Source organism: Rhinatrema bivittatum, chromosome 3 (genome assembly GCF_901001135.1).
Source record: "Rhinatrema bivittatum chromosome 3, aRhiBiv1.1, whole genome shotgun sequence".
Classification (NCBI taxonomy): Eukaryota; Metazoa; Chordata; class Amphibia; order Gymnophiona; family Rhinatrematidae; genus Rhinatrema; species Rhinatrema bivittatum.
This window is the reverse complement of record NC_042617.1, coordinates 32,758,566-32,780,114: the sequence shown is the minus strand read 5'-3', so window position 1 is coordinate 32,780,114 and position 21,549 is coordinate 32,758,566. Positions and strand designations below refer to the sequence as shown.

General features: G+C 47.8%; 1 protein-coding gene across 11 annotated transcripts in view; it reads right to left on the bottom strand.

Annotated features, from left to right (window-relative positions):
* TMEM63A (transmembrane protein 63A) overlaps positions 1–21,549 on the bottom strand; it is a 171,874-nt gene that overhangs the window by 2,829 nt on the left and 147,496 nt on the right. For all 11 annotated transcript variants that reach the window (XM_029593072.1, XM_029593069.1, XM_029593065.1 and 8 more), the window contains one exon: positions 15,858–15,920. In XM_029593072.1, coding sequence (XP_029448932.1) covers positions 15,858–15,920 — 63 coding nt within the window. The remainder of the gene's footprint in view (positions 1–15,857; positions 15,921–21,549) is intronic.

Below are 21,549 nucleotides of genomic sequence, written 5' to 3'. Positions count from 1 at the left end.
GTAATTTCTCCTTCCTCTGCACTCAAGCAGGTCAATCCATACCACTGGAATGTACCAGAGCTACTCCTGAACAGGGCAGGAGGCTGCCTGTGGTGCTGTCAACACAGCCTGTGTGAAGGCCACATCCCTCCTGGGCCCACACGTCCAAGCAATAATGCTTGGAGAAAGCGTGTAAGGAAGACCACATTGCTGCTCGGCAAATCTTATTTATTTATTTATTTTATTTATTATTTTTATTATACCGAGTTTCATGATATGAATCACATCAACCCGGTTTACAATTAACAATGTGAATAACTGCAGAGAGTAACATGGTAGAACATCTTGACAGAAGACCACAACCAAAGCTCCGCCCATGATAGTGGAATGTGCCCTAACCTGTCTAGACAATGGGACATCTGCATCCACATAGGCAGCTGTGATGAAGGCTTTAACCCAACGGGCAATAGTTGCCTGCATCGCCAGTTCACCCTGTTTACCTCCACACCATGGAGCACAAACAGACGATCAGACTTCTTGAAAAATTTAGTAAGCTTCAAGTACCGAACCAAGTGCTGCCTGATATCCAAGGCATGCAACAGACTGTAATCATGCTCATCTCTATCCCTGTCCAACGTGCGCAGGGAAAGAGTTTGATTTAAATGAAACTCCGAAACCACTTTTCAGCAAAAAGGAAGATACAGTCTTAAGCTGTACCGCCCCCGGAGTCATTCGTAGGAACTGCTCATGGCAAGAAGGAGCTTGCAGCTCGGAGACCCGCTGTGCTGAATAGACTACCATGAGAAAAACTGTTTTCAAGATGAGCAGCTGTAAAGATAGACCATGCAGTGGCCAAAAAGTGGGCCTGCCAAAAAACTCAAGACCAGGTAAGGTCCCAAAACGGCACCAGTAGCTGCAAGGGAGGGCATAGATGCTTAACTCCCATCAAAAATCTGGAAACTTCAGGACGGGAAGACAATACTCCCCCCCATTGCCTTGCCCCCTATAACAAGCAAGAGCTGCTACCTGCACTTTCAGAGTATTAAGAGCCAAGCCTTTAAGCAAGTCCTCTTGTAAAAACTCCAATATCAGAGGAATTTCAGCTTTGAGAGTACGAGAACCTCTCTCCTCACGTCAGCTCTTGAACACTCTCCAAACTCTAACGTAAGCTAGAGATGTAGAAAATTTTCTGGCCCAGTGCAACAGATCCATCCTGAGAGGCAGTCTGAGAGGAATGTCCACCAGAAGTCTCTGAAGATTGGCATACCATGGCCTCCGGAGACAATCCAGAGTTACCAGAAGTACAGTTGTGGTCTGACTCACAATCTTTTGAATGATCCTGCCTATCATTGGCTCTGCTGCCAGAATTGAATGAGAGCATCTATCTCCAATGCTCTCGGATCCCTTCTGCAACTGAAGAACCATGGTACCTTTACAATGCCGGAAGTTACCAGCAAATCCAGATACAGGCGAACCCGATGTACTACTATGAGTTGAAAGGCTTTGTCTGCTAATTCCCACTCTCCTGGGTTCAAGCCTTGCCTAAGGAAGTTGGCCCTTACATTGTCTGAAGCGGATATGTCTTGAAGATGTCATTCTGTCCATTACATGAGCATATCTATCTTCACCAACACCTGTCATCTTCTGGTTCCACCTTGATGATAGAAGTAGGCCACAATCATGGCACTGTGACATTATCCTCATTGTTTGAGCTTCCAGGTGCTCGGCAAACTGCAAGCACTCCAGGCGAACTGCACGCGCTTCCTCGGCATTCCAGCGAACTTGCGCCATCAACTCTTGACAATGAGCCCCCCCAACACAGAAGGCTTATATCTGTCATGAGCACTAACCAATCTGGTGTCTCCAAGGAAACCCCCCCCCCTTCTTGAGGCAATCCACTTGCAATCACCACTGCAACTGGACACTCATCTCCAATGGTGAGTGATGCCACATCGTGTACTCCTGTGACTGCAAATTCCACGAGGAAAGCAATGCGTGCTGAAGGGGCAGCACGTGCACCCTCGCCCAGGGGACAGCTTCCAATGTGGCTGCCATTATCCCCAGGACTTGCAGATAAGACCACACCGTTGGGCAAATATTTCTCCTCAGGGTCTGAACCTGAGAAATTAACTTCTGAATATGGCTTTCTGGAGAAACACTCTGCCCCTGCCCTGTATTGAATCGCATGCTAAGATACTCTAGCATTTGAACCAGCTGTAAACTGCTCTTGGCTAAGTTCACCACTGTTATGCGTGTCAAGCTCAGGCACACATATCACCACCCAGCCTAGTTCCTGAAGTAAGATCACTTTGTGAGAAGCCAAACGACTCTCTTCTGCACTTTTGGCTTGAATAAACCAGTTGATTGGATACAGATGGATTAGAATGCCCTCCTTTGCAGAGCTGCTGCTACCAACACCATTATGACCTTGGATAAGGTCCAAGGCGCAGTAGGTAACCAGAAGGGTAGAGCCTGAAATTGATAATGTTGGCCCAGAATGGCAAAACGTAAGAAATGCTGATGTTCCTGGTGAATGGGAATATGTAGATTTGCCTCTATCAGGTCGAGAGACATGAGAAATTCCCCTGTCTGCACCGCCATTATTATAGAAAGTAGCGTTTCCATCCGGAAATGAGGCACACGCAAATGTCGATTGAGTTCCTTGAGATCCAGGATGGGCTGGAAGATCCCTCCTCTTGCTTGGGAATGGCAAAATAAATGGAATAGCGCTGTATATTTTCCTGCGAACTGGGAACAGGAATTACGACCTTCAAATCCACCAGCCTCCTTAACATAGTCTCCACTGCCACTCATCTGTAGAGAGTTGCATGAAAAGACCATAAAGACCTCTGGAGAAATTCGGCGAAATTCTAGAGCATAGCCAATCCTCACCATGTCCAGGACTCACTGGTCTGTTGTAATTTGGACCCACCTCTGATGAATGAGAGATAGATGCCCGCCTATCTCCTAAATCAGCAAGTGAGCCCTCATGCCTTCATTGTGAAGATCGAGGTGATCCAGTCCCGGATCTTGCATCCTTATGAGGTTTTTTAGGCCAAAAAGACTAAGACCTGCCCATAGGACGAGACCTTTGAGTAGATGGCTCCTCTGTAAGGATGAAATTGACGGGAATCCCTGGAGCGGCCCTTCGCCCCAAAAGGACGTAATATGTCTTCTTGTCCTCTGGTAACAGAGGAACCAGATTCCCCCCCGCTATTTGCCATGTTCTCTAATTCACTGCCGAATAAAAGGGACCCCTTAAAGAGTCCCTTGTAATATTGGACTTGGAAATAGTATCCGCCAACCAATTTCGCAGCCATAATTGGCGTCTAGACGCTATCATGGAAGCCATCCCTCTAGCAGCCATCCGCATCAAGTCACAGTCTGCATCGGCTAAGAATGTGCCCCCCCCCCCCCCCCGGTTCCAACACTGATCCGCCATAGGACCCTGCTCCTTACATTTCCTGAGAGAGCTGCAAACCAGCCCGAGCCACTAGGCAGCAGACAGAAGCAATCTGCAAATTTATTGCCATGGTCTCAAAGGTGTACTTAAGAATAACCTCAATCCTCGTTTTCTGAGCATCTTTTAGAGCTGCTCCTCCTTTCACTGGAACGGTAGTTCACTTGGTAACAATGCATATCAAGTTGTCCACCTTTGGGAATTGCAACTGATTCCTTGCCTTCAGATCCAAGGGGTACAAACCCGTTAAAGTGTGCCCCCCCCCCTTTAAAATCTGCCTCTAGGGCACTCCATTCGAGGTCGATCAGCTTTGGAATTGGATCCAGGAGGGGAAACAAATATGATGCCTTGCATAAGGTGATTAAAATGAGATCCTTATTTTACAGGCCTGCAGCATCACCTCTGTCCACACCTAGCATCTTCAGGGTCTGAGTCAACAGACACCGATATGGTTCCTAATCAGGTAAAACTTTTCCTTCTTCCAAAGGGGAGAAATCCAAGTCCCAATCAGGGTCATTCGACGTAACAGGATCCACATCCTCCTCAACATCACCAGGGTCAGCCTCCCTGCAGCACTTGCCCACAGTAGCTGGCCAGTGGGAGCCCCAAGTACACGAACCCTTCTTAGTAGGTTGCTTCATCCCTGCTGGGCACCCCTGCAGAAACGTCTGCAGACCCTGGAAAAATTCCCCCCAAGAATCCAAACCAGGTGTCCACAGGCCCACACCTGACACTCTCTGACCCTTCTGCAGGAGCTATCTGTCATCGGGAACAAGGAGGGAGGGGACACATCTGCCATGTCAACTTCCACCCCATTCCCCTCCCGAGCGGATGGCCCAACATCAGCAAAATCCGTAGTGTCTAAATTGCCTTGAGCATCCAATCAGCACTGACACAGTCATAGAGAAAGTAATGGCTGATTACCCTTATATATGGCAAGTCTCACAGATAGACACTTAGACCGTTTTGTCCCCAGTGCCATAGTTTTCTGGGAGTCCAAGTGCAAATAGGTAAGAACTATGCGCTCAAAACTAGGCCGCTTACATCAAAATGGCGCCGACGGCCCTTTGCCCTTACTATGTCACGGGGCTATCGGTGCCATTGGTTGGCCCCTGTGACATAGTAAGGGCAAAGGGCCGTCGGCGCCATTTTGATTACTGGCAGCCGATGGCCCAAGTGCAGGAGATCGCTCCTGGACTCCTGCTGGACAACCAGGGACTTTTGGCAGGTCTTGGGGGAGTCAGGAGGGTGGGAGATTGTAGTTAATTAAATTGAAAGGGTTGGGTTGGGATGGGTTCCCCCCCCCCCCACAGAAAGAGAATGATAAACGTTTTCTGATCTGGGGAGTGGACTGAAATGGCCCTCCCAGACCCGAAAACAAAATGGGGACAAAAAAGAATTTTATGCACTTCTCTAATTTGCTCCATAAGACGCACAGACGCCCAGGAACAGAGCCGGTTTAGCACACCATTTTTTTTTTTTTTTAATTTCCCCCCTCTGAATCCTAGGTGTGTCTTTCGGTCAGGTGCATCTTATGGAGCAAAAAATACGGTATATATATATTTTTTTTACAAGCAATCCCCAGTAGGGAGATGCATGTCCACCATTGGCTGGCGATGGAGAATTCTGGCAGGCTGATGACAGGGCAGGGCTATATGTCCGTTTTGTCAGAGAGTCAGCTTTACTCTGTGTCCATCTTCTGGTAGAGGTGCATAACCCACTTGTGTGGATTGGCCTGCCTGAGTGCTGAGGAAATTCCTCTCTCGATGAGCTGTACATGTTACGCACATGCGTTTCACAATAAATGTCTTTTCAACTTTTCTTGAATATTAAATTTCATAATTTTACTTTGTAAATGCTTAAGTGAAACTGAAACATGACGGCAGAAAAAGACCATACAGCCTATCTAGTGTACCCATCCATACCAACTATTTAGCTTTATTTATTTATTTAGCATTTTTTTATATACCGAGGTATAGCATAGATGCCTTCACTCCGGTTTACATTTGGAACAACTTGTTACATTGAAAGATTTAAAACTTTAAAGTTTAACAATAGTGAGAAATGGCACCAAAAGAAGAGATATGAATAAAGAACATAGTGTAAACAGGGTAGATACACTGAATAGATAGGCAGAGATAACTGGGTTCTTCAAAAGGAGGTATCAGTGGCTTGAATCAGTAGAGATTGTCCAAATGGAATATTTATTATAGTAAAAAGTCATTGTGAGTTGTCCTTAAGAGTATGGTTGAGAAGCCAAGACTTTAGGACTTTTTTGAAGGATTTGGAGTTTTCTTGCGCAGTGAGGAAGTGGGGTAGTGAATTCCATAGTTTTGGTCCGATGATGGAGAAGGCTCTGTTTCTGGTGGAGGATAGTTTGGCATTTGGGAGTGAGGGAATCACAAGTTGAAGTTTACTAGAAGTTCTTGTTGTGCGTTGAGGGCGAAGTATGTGTATAATGTCATCAAAGGCAGTGTAGTTGGCTTTGTAGATTGCATTGTGGATCAATGAAAGAACTTTGTATTCAATTCTTTTTTCTATTGGGAGCCATTGTAATTGGTTGAGGACAGGGGTAATGTGATCATATTTGCTTTTACCCGTTAGAAATCTGGCAGCAGCATTCTGAAGTAGCTGCAAGGGCCTCAAAGATGATTTTGGTAAACCAATCAAAAGGGAGTTGCAGTAATCCAAACCGGAAAAGATGAGGGCTTGTAGTACGGTTTTTAAATCGTGGGGGTGCAGAAGAGGTTTTAGGTGTTTGATTATTTGTAGTTTATGAAAGCCTTCTTTAATTTTTGTAGAGATGTGTTTTTTGTAATTTAGATCAATGTCTAACCAGAAACCCAGGTCTTTCACGTTTTCTTTAAGTTGGATGAGGGTCTTATCGAAGTGGAAGGGTGGTATTGTTTTTAATCCAAGGTTTTTTCTGTTAATTAGGATACATTCAGTTTTGCTCATATTTAAGCATAATTTGAGGTGGATTAACATGTTTCTGATTGCATCAAGGTGAGAGGCTGCTTTAGACATGGCATCTTCTATCGTAGAGGAGATTGGAACAAGAATTTGTATGTCATCGGCATACATGTAATAAGTTATGTCAAGGCTTGATAAGAGATGGCATAAAGGAATAAGGTAGATGTTAAATAAAATGGGAGATAGAGCCGATCCCTGTGGTACACCTGTTTCGAGGGGGATAGGGCTTGAAGATAAATTGTTGTGAGAAACTTTGAAAAATCTATTATTAAGGAAGGAAGTGAACCAACTAAGAGTTTTGCCAGCAAGCCCAATAGATTCAAGGTTGGAAATCAGAATTTTGTGATCCACTGTGTCGAAGGCTGCAGAGAGTTCCAACAGAATCAGAAGGTGACCTTTTTTGTTGTTGAGACCTCTTAGGATGGTATTGGAAAGGTTAAGTAGGAGAGTTTCCGTACTGCAGTTTTTTCTGAAGCCGAATTGGGTGGGATAAAGAATTTTGTTATCGTCAAGATGATCGATGAGTTGTTTCAGAGCAGCCTTCTCAGTCATTTTGGCAAAAAAGGGTAGGTTAGAGATTGGGCGGTAATTATTTAGGTCATTAGGATTGAGGGTTTTTTTCTTTAAAAGAGGTGTAATAGTGGCGATTTTTAGCTTGGGAGGTAGCTCGCCTTCCTCAAGCGATTTGTTGATGATAGCTGCAATTGTAGGGGCTAAAGGATAAGCAATTTCTTTAAGTGCTCGGGTGGGAATGGTGTCTAGGTCGTGGCGTGCAGGATTGATTTTTTTCAGCATTTTTTCTGTTTCCGTGATGGAGATGGGTCTGAAGTCGAGCCAAGGAGAGATGTTGTTTGTTGATGTTAGAAAATTGGAGTTTGATGAGGAGCTGAAGGCATCTGTTATTTTGGAAATTTTGTCCTTGAAAAAGATAGCTAAATCTTGGCTTAGGTTTTTTTTTGTGATGGTTGAGTTGGAGATGCAGTTATCGGTAATGAGGTTGTTAACAATGTTAAATAAGGATTTGGATTTGTTGGTGGCGTTTATTATTTTTTTGCCGTAGTAGTCCCGTTTTGTGTTTTGGATTGATTTTTTGTAGGCAGCTAATTGTGTGCGATATTTCTGTTGAGTGGCGGGCAGCTTACTTTTTTGCCATTCTTTCTCTGTTTTCCTGAGGGCTGTTTTCATGTTTTTGAGAGTAGTGTTAAACCAGGGGTTTTGATTTTCATTTTTGTTCTTTAGATGTTTGACCCTCTCTGGATTAATGATATTAGCGGTTTTTTCAGTGGTTAGAGCCCAGGATTGGATAGCGTTGTTTATGTTTGACAGATCTAGATTCTCTAGTTGAGATCCCAACTCTTGAAGGAGGAGATTAGATTGAAAAGGAGGACGGAATTTGAAGGATTTTTTTGTAGGAATGTTATTTGATGGGTTGTTGCAGTTCGTTTGGGACTTGCATAATAAGAGATGGTGGTCAGACCATGGGACTGGATTATAAGAAATGGAAGTGTTCATGAAGAAACTATTGGTGAAAATCAGGTCGAGTGTGTGACCTGCTTTATGAGTGGAATTATTCACTTGAAGTATGAAGTTTAAACTTGACATCATGTCTAATAGAGTTTCGCAGCTTGGAGAACAAATTACAAATCCTAATGCTCCCTTAGAGAGCCCCTCTGTGCTTGTCCCAATTCAGATACTGTTCTGGTCTCCACCTCCACTGGGCGGCTGTTCCATGTATCCACCACTCTCTCTGTAATGAAATACTTCCTTTCACCCTCATCCCATGACCTCCTTAGAATATTTCTGGTGGCTCACATATATGCCCTACACCATAGTGCCAGGTGTGAGCTTTTACAATTTTAAATATATTTCATTTCATTCAAAAATTTTATAAATGACAATGAGAAATTTAACGGCAAGGGAAGCTGAAGAGACATTTATTACGAAACAGGTGCTGTAACATCAAGCTGATCAAGAGGAAGGGATTTTTGACATTGAGAAGACTTTTTTAAACAGTAGAATACATGTAGGTTCATTTTAGAAGATCAATCTCCCCTTCCTGGAAGAATGTTCAGAAGAGGGAATGAGGCAACTGAGGCGCAGCTGTCACCCCCTTTATCTAAAAACACTTCTCTTCCCCCAGAACTTGTGTTGTAGTTGATAAAACTGGAAAGCTGCTCCTCCAAAACAGTCTCCATAATCAGGAGCTGCCAAAATCACTGGCAGTCCAGACTCCTGGGTTTTGCCTCCCCTCCAGCAGATGGAGACAGAGAAGTTTTTGACTGACACTGCCCTATACCTCGAGGTGCCACCTACAGTCCCGACAGTATTACACTGTACCCAAGCATAATGAATAAAAACAGTACAAACTATTAACAATTTTACCCCCTCATGAGCAGAGGGAGGAGAAACCCTGCAATGCTAAAAAACCCTGCCCACATTCGAACCCCAAGTGGGAGTAGAACGGGTTATAACTTTCAAAACCAATTTGCAGAGAAAAAATTAAGAAGTATTGAACGAGTGGACTCTATGTTACCCCAACTCTGAAATGGGCGGGACTCTGGACTGATCCGTGGTACTACAGGAACGAAAATTAGCAGGTAAGAACCAATTCTCCTTTCCCTGTATGTACCCGGAGCAGTCCAGACTCCTGGGATATACCAAAGCTTCCCTACGTGGGGTGTTACCTTGAGAGTCCCGCTCGAAGCACACCTTGTCCAACCCCCCCCCCCGAATCCAGGGCCTGGACATCCAACCGATAATGCCTGGCAAAGGTGTGCAAAGACTTCCAAAGTAGCCGACTGACAAATCTCCTCCGGTGAAACTTGCTGACACTCAGCCCACGAAGCTGCCTGCGACCGGGTAGAATGCACCTGAAGACCGACTTGAACCGGATGGCCTTGAACCAAGTATGCCGAACCAATAGCCTCTTTTAACCAGCGTGCGATAGTAGCCCTAGACACCTTATGCTTTCTCTTCTGGGGCCACTCCACAGCACAAAAAGATGGTCCGACAGTTGGAAGCTATTTGTAACTTCCAAATAACGTAACAGAACCCGCTGTACATCCAACTTACTCAGGTCCCTAGACTGGGGATCAGAGCGGTCCAAGTCTGGAAAGGAAGAGAGTTCCATCGACTGATTCAAATGAAAGGAGGATACCACCTTTGGGAGAAAGGAGAGAACTGTCCTCAAAGAGACTCCCGCATCCATAATCCTTAAGAAGGGCTCCCTGCAGGACAAAGCCTGAAGCTCCGACACTCGCTATGCTGAAGAAATAGCTATGAGAAAAACCACTTTTAAAGTAAGATCTTTTAACGTCGCCCTCTTCAAAGGCTCAAAGGGTGCCAAACACAGAGCTGTGAGAACCAAATTCAAGCTCCACAAAGGACAAGGATTCCAGACCGGAGGACACAAATGCTTTGTCCCCCCCTTCCCCCGAGAAAACGCACCATGTCTGGATGTTCAGCCAAGGCTACACCTCGTATCTTATCACGGAAACAACTGAGAGCCGCTACCTGGACCCTTAGAGAACTACAAGATAAACCTTTAGCCAGGCCGGCTTGTAAGAAGGCCAAGATATCTACCAAAAAGGCCCGAGTAGGTTCCACCTTGTGCTCCATGCACCAAGACTCAAAGATTCCCCACACCCTGACATAGGCCAGGGAGGTAGATGGTTTCATTGACCGCAAGAGAGTAGCAACCACTGTATTCGAATAATCTTTACTCTTTAGCCGTTGCCTCTCAAAAACCATGCCACTAGACAAAAGTGATCTGCCTCTTCCAAACAAATGGGCCCCTGACGTAGAAGATTTGGGAGCACACGAAACCTCAGGGGGCCGACCACCGCTAGGGTGACTAGATCCGCAAACCAAGGACGCCTCGGCCATTCCAGCGCTACCAGGATCACCTCTCCCAGATGAGATTCTATACACCGCAGCACCTTGCCGACCAAAGGCCAAGGCGGGAACACGTACAGCAGGACATTCCTTGGCCAGGAGAGAACTAGGGCATCCACCCCTTCTGCTCCTGGCTCCCGGTGCCGACTGAAGAACCGCGGGGTTTTGGCATTTCGAAACTTCGCCATCAAATCTGCACTCTGTCTGGTCCACCTGTCACATATGAGGTGGAAGGCCTCGGAGAGCTCTCACTCCCCGGGATCTAGCCAGTGACGACTGAGGAAATCGGCTTGCACGTTGTTGACCCCGGCAATGTGAGAGGCTGCAATCCTGACTAGGTGCTGTTCCACCCAGTTGATCAACTCCCGGGCCTCGAGCGCCATCGGCCAACTCTTAGACTCCCCTTGGTGATTGAAAAAGGCCACTGCTGTTGCATTGTCGGCAGGATCCTGACTGATTTCCCCTGCAGCACCGGAAGAAGTGCCTGTAGCGCCAATTGAACTGCTCTAGTCTCCAAACGACTGATTGACCACAAGGATTCCTTCACTGACCATTGGCCCTGCACCACTCTTCCCAGACAAACCGCTTCCCAGTCAGAGAGACTGGCATCAATGGTGACTACTGTCCAAGAGGGAATCTCCAAGTCCACACCCCGGCACAAATTGTCTGCGAGAAGCCACCAATCGAGGCTGGAGTGTGCAGATTCTGTAAGAGGAAGCGGAAGCTGAAATTGCTCGGACACCGGGTTCCAATGGGAACGCAATGCTGATTGAAGAGGTCTCATATGAGCAAAGGCCCATGGGACTAGCTCCAAGGTGGAAGCCATCGAGCCGAGGACCTGCAAGTAATCCCAGACCCTGGGAAGACGCTTGGCCAACAAGGCATGAACTTGCCCCTGTAGCTTGATGATCCGCTCCTTGGTGAGGAAAACCTTTCCTAAATGTGTGTTGAACAGGGCCCCCAAGAACTCCAAAGGCTGGGAGGGAACCAGGTGGCTCTTGGCCAGATTGACTATCCAACCTAGCGACCTCAAGAGTTGAAGAACCCGCTGCATCGCAGAGCAACAGAGGGACTCCGACTTCGCTCGAATCAGTCATCTAGATAAGGATGAACCAAGAGTCCCTCCTTCCAGAGCACGGCTGCACGACAACCATTACCTTGGTGAAGATCATGGGTGCTGTGGTGAGCCCGAAGGGCAGAGTGCAAAACTGAAAATGATCCCCCAGGATTGAAAACCTCAGATACTTCTGGTGGTTGGCCCGGATTCCGATGTGCAAGCTGCCTCATAGAAACATAGAAATGACGGCAGAAGAAGACCAAACGGCCCATCCAGTCTGCCCAGCAAGCTTCACACATTTTTTTCTCTCATACTTATCTGTTTCTCTTAGCTCTTGGTTCTATTTCCCTTCCACCCCCACCATTGAAATATCTAGCTTGATTAGTTAGGGGTAGTAGCCGCTGCAATAAGCAAGCTACACCCATGCTTATTTGTTTTACCCAGACTATGTTATACAGTCCTTATTGGTTGTTTTTCTTCTCCCCTGCTGTTGAAGCAGGGAGCTATGCTGGAAATGCGTGATGTATCAGTCTTCTCCCATGCTGTTGAAGCAGAGAGCCATGCTGGATATGCATCAAAAGTGAAGTATCGGACACAATTGGTTTGGTTTGGGGTAGTAACCGCCGTAACAAGCCAGCTACTCCCCACTTTGTGAGTGCGAACCCTTTTTTCTTCTCCCCTGCCGTTGAAGCAGAGAACTATGCTGTATATGCATTGAAGGTGAAGCATCAGGCTTATTTGGTTTGGGGTAGTAACCGCCGTAACAAGCCAGCTACTCCCCTCTTTGTGAGTGTAAATCCATTTTTCCACGTTTCCTCTTGCTGTTGAAGCTTAGAGTGATGTTGGAGTCACAGTAAGCATGTGTATGTTTGTTGAATAAGGGTATTGTCTCCAGGCAGTAGCCGTCATTCTGGCGAGTCACCCACTCTTCATTGGCGGCCTCTTGACTTTATGGATCCACAGTGTTTATCCCACGCCCCTTTGAAGTCCTTCACAGTTCTGGTCTTCACCACATCCTCCGGAAGGGCATTCCAGGCGTCCACCACCCTCTCCGTGAAGAAATACTTCCTGACATTGGTTCTGAATCTTCCTCCCTGGAGCTTCAAATCGTGACCCCTGGTTCTGCTGATTTTTTTCCTATGGAACAGGTTTGTCGTTGTCTTTGGATCATTAAAACCTTTCAAGTATCTGAAAGTCTGTATCATATCACCTCTGCTCCTCCTTTCCTCCAGGGTGTACATATTTAGATTCTTCAATCTCTCCTCATACGTCATGCGATGAAGATCCTCCACCTTCTTGGTCGCCCTTCTCTGTACCGCTTCCATCTTGTCTTTGTCTTTTTGTAGATACGGTCTCCAGAACTGAACACAGTACTCCAGGTGAGGCCTCACCAAGGACCTGTACAAGGGAATAATCACTTCCCTTTTCTTACTCGATATTCCTCTCTCTATGCAGCCCAGCATTCTTCTGGCTTTTGCTATCGCCTTGTCGCATTGTTTCGCAGACTTCATATCATTAGACACTATCACCCCAAGGTCCCTCTCCTGCTCCGTGCACATCAGCTTTTCCTCCCCCATCGAATACAGTTCATTCGGATTTCCACTCCCCATATGCATGACTTTGCACTTCTTGGCATTGAATCTGAGCTGCCATATCTTCGACCACTCTTCCAGTTTCCTTAGATCCCGTCTCATTCTCTCCACTCCTTCCGGCGTGTCCACTCTGTTGCTGATCTTTGTGTCATCCGCAAAAAGACAAACCTTACCTCGGTCAGATCCAGCGAAGCTGGGAATTCTCCTTTGTGCACCGAAGCAATTACCGACGGTAGGGTCTCCATTTGGAACCGAGGGACATGGAGAGACCTGTTGACCCTCTTCAAATCAAGTATGGGCCGGAACGTACCTTCTTTCTTGGGCACTACGCTGAGCGGGAACGGATCAGGAGAAGGCTGCCGCGCCCGAATGAGCCTCCCAGGCACATCCTCAGCTTACCACCCCTGGCGGCTCCCGAGGTGCCCTCCCCCCCAGGAGAGGCAACTGGAGCATAGACCGTCACTCGGCATCATGAAGCTGGTGAAATACCAGGGGACTGGTGAGGCTATCGGGAGGAAAAAGGCAGCGACGACAGCAACACTCTGTCAGAGGGAATGGAGAATCAGGCCCGGACAGCTGAGCAAGAAAAGCATTTTACTTTTTTTTTTCCCCCAAACCTGGCTCCAACAAAACACCGGGTCTTGTTCTCCTCAGGGTGAGTGAATTGGGCTCCCCAGTATCACCCCGATCGCTGTCAGCAGGATAGGCCAGCAGGGTCCCCGACCCTCAGCTCCACACAGCCTCAAATACCAGGGGGATGGTCCAACCAGGACCTGCCAACCCCCTGGGAGGCTCAGAATTCTCTTCTGTCTTGTATCTGATCAATCAAAAGTTTTTGGGTTTTTTTAATCTACTCCCTAAACTGTTACAGACTGTAGGATTTTGCACCTCCACCATCTGCTGGAGACAGAGAAATACTGACGGACTGTAGATGGCACCTCGAGTTATAGGGCAGAGTCAGTCAAAAACCTCTCTGTCTCCATCTGCTGGAGGGGAGGCAAAACCCAGGAGTCTGGACTGATCCGGGTACATACAGGGAATATGATTTGCAGTAAGTCCCTGCTGCCCTTCAGCTAGTAAATCCTGAGCAGCCCTTCTGTGCCAAAGGGTTCAGCATTTCCTGACACAGTGCACTGCATCCCTCTGTGATTACTAGAGAGCAGTAAGTGGGAGAACGGAGAGGAGCAGCTCTCCCTGGCTACCTTCTAGCTAGGTATGGTGGCAGAGGGTTGTACAGCCCACTCAGTGTATAATCCAGACATCAGAATAATAATTTCAAGCTGTATGCCAGGAGGGGCTTCAGATAAAACAGGATCTCAATTACTTCGCAGCTACATCAGTTTAGGAAGGACCCGCGCATCCCAATAAACTGTTACATGCATCAGGGTTTAAGTGTGACAGGTAGACAACAGAACACAAGTTTTTATCAATGGGAGGGTCTGATATCTATAGAAAGGTAACTGGAACTCGTTAGGTTCAACTCTGAAACTCAATAGGGACTCAAATAGGGACTCAAGTAATCAGAAATAAAAGTATGGACTGGGTCCATGTTATCTTTCTACACCCTTTGCGCAGATGGCTTTTTCATGGTGGGGATGGCTCCACTGCTTGCCATTGGAAGATTTTATCGATTTATGCATTTAAAAATCTTACAAATTAAAAAGAAAAATGAAAAACGAATTATTCAGTTGCAGTAATTGAGTTTTCAAGATCGCACAAGTCATGAAAGTTTCTTGTTCAAATGTGACCCACATCGTTGCCTGAGAAAGGGAGCATACTAGTCCCAATGGCATGCATCTTTAAACATTCGCTAGCCATATGCTGGTATCATTTCTGACCAGCCTCTCTACTGGTTTTCTGTACAGATTTGGAATAGAAGGTCTTTGATCCCAGGCATGTGATTTTGGCCTGGCAGTTTCCTCTTGCTCCTTCCTCATCAACTGGAACTAGAGTTGGGATATGGGCACCAAGAGATTTCATGCGCAATGAGTCGGGGATCTCACCCCCTATTTTATATCCCTTCCCAACTTCCTTTAGTCCAGTCACTGCCGCCACAGTTCTCCTCCGGGGGGCCAAGCACATGGGCTTCTTCCAGCAGCTTGCAAAGAAGGGGGGGCCTAAATCCAACCACTAGGTATCGCCACTTCACAATGATCATCACTCCTTCTCTCTCCTCACCCTGTCCGCCAAAACCCCTCCCTCTAGGGGCTGTAAATGATTTCTCTGCAGCATCCCCAGTCCAACTAGGGAACGGAAGACCTGAACCCAGAATTTAACTCCGGTCTCTCCACACTGAGTCATCACTCCGGTCCCTTGTCCCTGTTCTAACCTTTCTGCTTCCTTCTTATGGTTATTCACCTGTTGTACCTTACTGATTACGATCAGAGTCAGACAGGCTGCTTCTGTTTATAATTGTATTTGTATATTGTCCTAAAATGTTTTTTGTATTTTTATGGTATTTTTCAGTTTCTATTTGAAGAAGTTTCATTCAGAATTCTAGGATTCATTACGGTTATGGGGTCAGAATTAATGTATTGATTTTGGGTTGTTGAATTGTTGGGCTGATATCTGGATTCTCCTGTATTTCTTCCCATTTTCATTTTTGCTTTTCTGTTGATTTATATTTCCGTAATATTTTGCTTTATTTATGTATTTATCAATATCCCAAGAGTTCGGTTTTGGACCAAGTTATTTACATTGGTTTTGTACCTCGCTTTGGGCATTGATGTGGCAAGGCAAGTAAAATAGTATCTTTGATAAAAGACGAGACAGGACAACACCACATGTCCCAAAGCATTCGGAGACAAGCTCGCTCCAAGGTGGGCATCGCCTGTTCTTTGGGGCCTGTGATCTAAGATCTTGAGAAGATTTAGAAAGTTCTTTTTTTATGGAAAGCACTTACAACAGACTTGGAACCTTGTTCCCCGTCCGGTCCAGTCTCCGCTTCACCCAACGGCTCTTCAATCTGCAGGAGGCAAGGAACAAATGGTTCATGTTATGTAAAAGGGCGCTGCTACTTGGCCAACTCAAAAAATAAAATACAGAATAGAATAAAATAAAATAAAAAGGCTAAGCTAGAAACGCTTATCCACATGTCCACAGTGGCAGGAGGAGGAGGAGGAACAAACTTTTCACATACACGCAGCTTCCTCTGTCAACGTGGAAGTCTTCTCCAGTTGTACTGCAATTGGTTGCCCTCTACCCTGCGGTTGGGCACAGCAGACAGCGGAGGCAGGAGCAGGCCTCCTCTCCCGCTTCTCCCCCTCTCTCCTCACCCGCGGGTAAGCTCCCTAAGGGCAGGGAGATATGTTTTCTTGCAGCAAACCAAGCCAAGAATTTTGGCAAGATTAAACTTTTAAAACCTAAGACGGTAAACTTTGAAAAGGCTGTGCGGGCGCACATGGTATAAAATAGGCTGAACGCACATACGTGTGCACAATTTTATGTGGATGTACACATGTGCGTGCAAATGCTGCCTCTACTGCATAGGTGGGGGCGGGGTTTAGTAGACATGCACGCCGACGCAATTACCAGTTTCTCCAGTTCACCCAGGTAAGGGATAGGACTTCCTAACCCCCCTCCTAGTTTAACAGCCTCCTTTTTACCCTGTTAGCACCAACATGCCATCCACAGCAGTAAAAAAGTAACGCGGCAGGGGACCCCAGCATGCGCTTGTGTGCGTAAATACTTACATGGACATGTCATGTTAAAGTCCCGGAATGCCCTTGTCCCGCCCCTTTTTTTTTTTGCAACTTATTTGTGAGCGTAACGGGAGATACGCGCGCGCACGGGTGCCTTTTTAAATCTGTGCACCGCGCGCCGGCCTGACTTCCGCGCATATCTCTCGGCTTTGGTGTGTGCCGGGCTTTTAAAAAATTCACCCATAAGTTCCTAGAGCACTGCAAGCCTATGTAAGGACGAGATGGCAAAAGGAAAAGGATCGAGGCACGGATGTTCTTTTAACATAAAGCTAACGGCCTGTATTATATGTGTAAAGTATTACCGTATGAATTTTAACACACGCACAAATGAACTGTAGTCAGATTCATTCAATCATTCAATTTCTATATATGTACAAATATGAATACTTGTGCTCAATCTTGGTATAATTTAAATTGCACATCTATTTAATCTGGCATATCCCTCCACCCTACATTTGCAAGAGGTTGTTTTTTTTTTTTTTTACACAAGACTACGCCTCATGTTCAAGATGTGTTCAAACGATCAATAGGAAAAGCTGATTCTGAAGGGAGCTGTGGTCTGTAGGCCCCCTACCTAGGACTGTCGCTGCGATGGCTTAATTATAGAGTGAGGAAGGTGAGAACTAATGTGGCATGTTACTATCAGGTCGATACAGTAAGGTCGAGGTAGAAACAGTGAGGTAGTGTCAGGCGCACCCTTCCTCCCCGCACGCACAGTTCTCTTCACTAACTCCCCGATACTCTCCTCTAATCGCATGCAAATGCATGCCGCGGCTTTAAAGCGGTAGGGAAGGGTTATGCCCGCTTAACACAGCGCCTATACAGTAACCTGGGTGCGCTGGTGCCTGTCATTTCAAATGACATTTGAAATGACAGGCACCAGGAAGTGTAAAAATCAAAATTTTTAAATACCTGTCGGAGGGCCGCGTGGGTCCAGGCGGCCGGCAGGATCCGGGGGGCCGGTGGTCGCGTGTTAAATCTAGGCCGCGGGCGGGTGGGCGCGTTAGTTTCAGACGGCCGCGTGGGTCCAGGCGGCCGCGGGAGCGGGAGCCGGGTGGTCGCGTGTTAAATCTAGGCCGCGGGCGGGTGGGCGCCTGTTCCAGGCAGCGGCGGCGGGGGGACACGCGTTAGTTCGAGACGGCCGGCGGGCGGCGGGTGGTCGCGTGTTAAATCTAGGCCGGGTCCGCACAGGCGCGCATTCATTCACTGCTGGTGGGGGCTGCCTCCGGCAGCCCCCACCGGCAGTGAATGAATGCGCGCCTGTGCGACCCCTGCGATTCGGCGCTCAAGGCGTGACGTCACGGCATGTGACTGCCTTGAGCGCCGAATCGCAGGGGTCGCACAGGCGCGCATTCATTCATCCAGGCGGAGGAGCCGGTGGCGAAAGCAGCCGGCTCCTCCGCCTGGATGAATGAATTCATTCACTGCCGGTGGGGGCTGCCTCTCCGGCAGCCCCCACCGGCAGTGAATGAATGAATGTGCGCCTGTGCGACCCCTGCTGATTCGGCGCTCAAGGCGTGACATCACGGCATGTGACTGCCTTGAGCGCCGAATCGCAGGGGTCGCACAGGCGCGCATTCATTCATCCAGGCGGAGGAGCCGGTGGCGAAAGCAGCCGGCTCCTCCGCCTGGATGAATGAATTCATTCACTGCCGGTGGGGGCTGCCTCTCCGGCAGCCCCCACCGGCAGTGAATGAATGAATGTGCGCCTGTGCGACCCCTGCGATTCGGCGCTCAAGGCAGTCACATGCCGTGATGTCACGCCTTGAGCGCCGAATCGCAGGGGGTCGCACAGGCGCGCATTCATTCACTGCCGGTGGGGGCTGCCTCCGGCAGCCTCCACCGGCAGTGAATGAATGCGCGCCTGTGCGGACCCGGCCTAGATTTAACACGCGACCACCCGCCGGCCGTCTCGAACTAACGCGTGTCCCCCCGCCGCCGCTGCCGCCTGGAACAGGCGCCCACCCGCCCGCGGCCTAGATTTAACACGCGACCACCCGGCTCCCGCCGCCGCCGGCCGCCTGGACCCACGAGGCCCTCCGACAGGTATTTAAAAATTTTTATTTTTTCTTCTGACAGGTTTTGTGTGTCCCACATCATTACATTTTCTCGATCATCTCTGTATCGCTTTTTTTTTAAATTGTGTTTTATTGTTTTTGAGTATCTTAAGCGGTGTCGATGGATTTGTTACTAGACTCACAGTCCTAACTCCTACTAGGGGGAGGCGATAAACTAACACGTTACGGCCGCGGCAAAACAGTGCGTTACTAATGAGAGAACCTGAGTGCCCGTTACGGTATCGGAGGGGAATAGCTAATTCCTTCATTATACAGCTAATTCGTTCATTTACATGCCGGGTGCGGGAAGGGTTACGCGTCTGTTTTAAGAAGCGCTACGGACGCGCAAAACTGGAGACTGTATCGCTGGTTTGCCTTACGCGTCCGAATTGTGCGCAGCGAGCTCGTTACAGACGAGAAATCTTCAACTGAACTTTACTGTATCGAGCTGTTTGTTAGTATCATAAATGACAGGGCCCAGGGGGGCAGTGCTGCGGAAGGCTCCAATTAGGCTAGAAGCTCAGGTGTGCAGAATGGCGAAAAAGGGCAGCTAAAAAAACAAAGGAACCTGAAGGCTGGTTTCCATAATGAGATGCCCAATGGAATGCAGTAGCTGAGGTCATAAATTGTAGCCATCACAGAGAGATATAAACATGGGTGGCTGGTAGGCTGCCAAGTAAGCGGCGTGAGAGGCTGAGTCTCTCTTCCTTTGCCCTCTGCTCTACCGCCTCTCCTCCTCTCCACTTTCTGTCTCTTGCAGAAGCAGCTCTCTGCTAAATGCACCTCTCTGGCTCAGCTAGAAGTTCTAGCCTGCCTCCTCTTTTCTGGGTCCCGGGCCAGCCGCAGAAGGCTCAGCTTCTTCCAGCCTCTCTTCCAGCTTCTTCCAGCCTTTCTTGCCTTGGATACCCCGATCCACTGACTGGCTTCCCTTACTCTCAAATAGCAGGTAAGCTCTGCCTGCACAATGGAAGTGTGAGAACAGACAGGCCGCTAGTGTATGGTGCACTCGGCCGAGCGCACTGTTTGGCAGCGTGTTTGACAGGCGTCTATTTGCTCTTATACTGTAAGGGGTAATAGCGCCTCAAAAACACGCGGCCAGACTCGCGAAAACTAATAGCGCTCATCACATGCAAATGCATGTTGATGAGCCTATTAGTTAGTCGCCCACGATACCGAAAGTAAAATGTGCAGCCAAGTCGCACATTTTACTCTCAGAAATTGGAGGAACCAAAAAATTAAAAAGAAAAAGAAAAAAAATTAAAAAATCTGCCCGCTGGTCAGTGGATTAGAAAAACGGATGCTCAATTTTGCCGGCGTCTGATTTCCTAACCCATGGCTGTCAGCGGGTTCAAAAACCGAGGCCGGTAAAATTGAGCGCCGGTTGTTGGACCCGCTGACAGCCAACTCTACCGCTGAGGCGGCGCTAGGGATGCACTATTGTGCCTCCTTATTAGCGCGACCCTTAAATAGATAATCGCGCGCCCAGGAGAGCGTGCGCTCCACATGGAGCGCCAGCTCTCCCGCAGTTTTTACAAAATCGGCCTGAGAGTGAGGGAGCAATCCACACCAGAGGGTCTGCTTACAGCCAGGCTGCTACTGGACAAAAGGATCTCTTTCTTCCTCTTTTCCTTTGCATCTCCACCAGCTGAACTGTACAGTGACCAGGCAGTGGGGGTGGAGAGAGGAGTTCTCAGCAAGAGACAAACAGGCCGTTGCAATACCGTGCACTGCAGCCAGCATATGCCTCAATATGCCACTGGATGCGCGTCCATAAACCCGCAATGCAAAATGGGGTTAGAGCATCTACAACGCACGTCCAATACAGCGAGCAGCTAATAGCGCACATCACATGTAAATTCATGTTGATGAGGCTATTAGCTCAAATATTCATGTTGACGAGGCTATTGTACTCTCAAAAAATAATGCCTGCCCAGGAAGAGGGGTTAATTCTTGAGGTGCACTAAAGGTTTAGAGAAAAGCAAAAAAGCAAATGTAACAGGTGTTCTCACAGGACAGCAGGATGTTAGTCCTCACATATGGGTGACATCACAGGATGGAGCCCAATCACGGAAAACTTCTGTCAAAGTTTCCAGAACTTTGACTGGCCCCTACTGGGCATGCCCCAGCATGGCACCAACCCTGCAGCCAGCAGGGGTCCCCCTTCAGTCTTATTGAAAAGCTACAGGCAGTGCCGAAAAATAAAATAATAAAACGTTACGAACCCAAAACCGCAGGGCGGCGGGCGGGTTTCATTAGGACTAACATCCTGCTGTCCTGTGAGAACACCTGTTACAGGTAAGCAACATTTGCTTTCTCACAGGACAAGCAGGATGGTAGTCCTCACATATGGGTGAGTACCGAGCTGAGGATGTCCGAACATGCACCAAATGTACCCAAAGGCGTGCAAGAGGCACAACAACTGGGGTGGAACTTGGTAGAGGGCATCCTGAACCCCACTGGGCAGGCGGAAGGGTGTTGGTACGTCACATTGTAAAGAGGTTACGAAGGACAGACTGGCCGAAGATGGAATCTTGTCTTCCGGCTTTGTCCAAGCAATAGTGGGCTGCAGAGGTGTGGCGAGAACTCCAGGTGGCAGCCCTGCAAATGTCAGGAAGCGGCACCGAGTGTAGGTGTGCTACTGAAGTTGCCATGGCCCTCACAGAGTGTGCTTTAACACTGTCTTGAAATGGAATGCCTGCTTACTGATAGCAAAAGGATATGCAGTCCGCCAACCAGGAGGAGAGAGAGTCTGCTTACCTACAGGCTTCCCTAACTTGTTAGGGTGGAAAGAGACAAACAATTGAGTGCTTTCCCTGTGGGCAGCTGTATGGTCTAG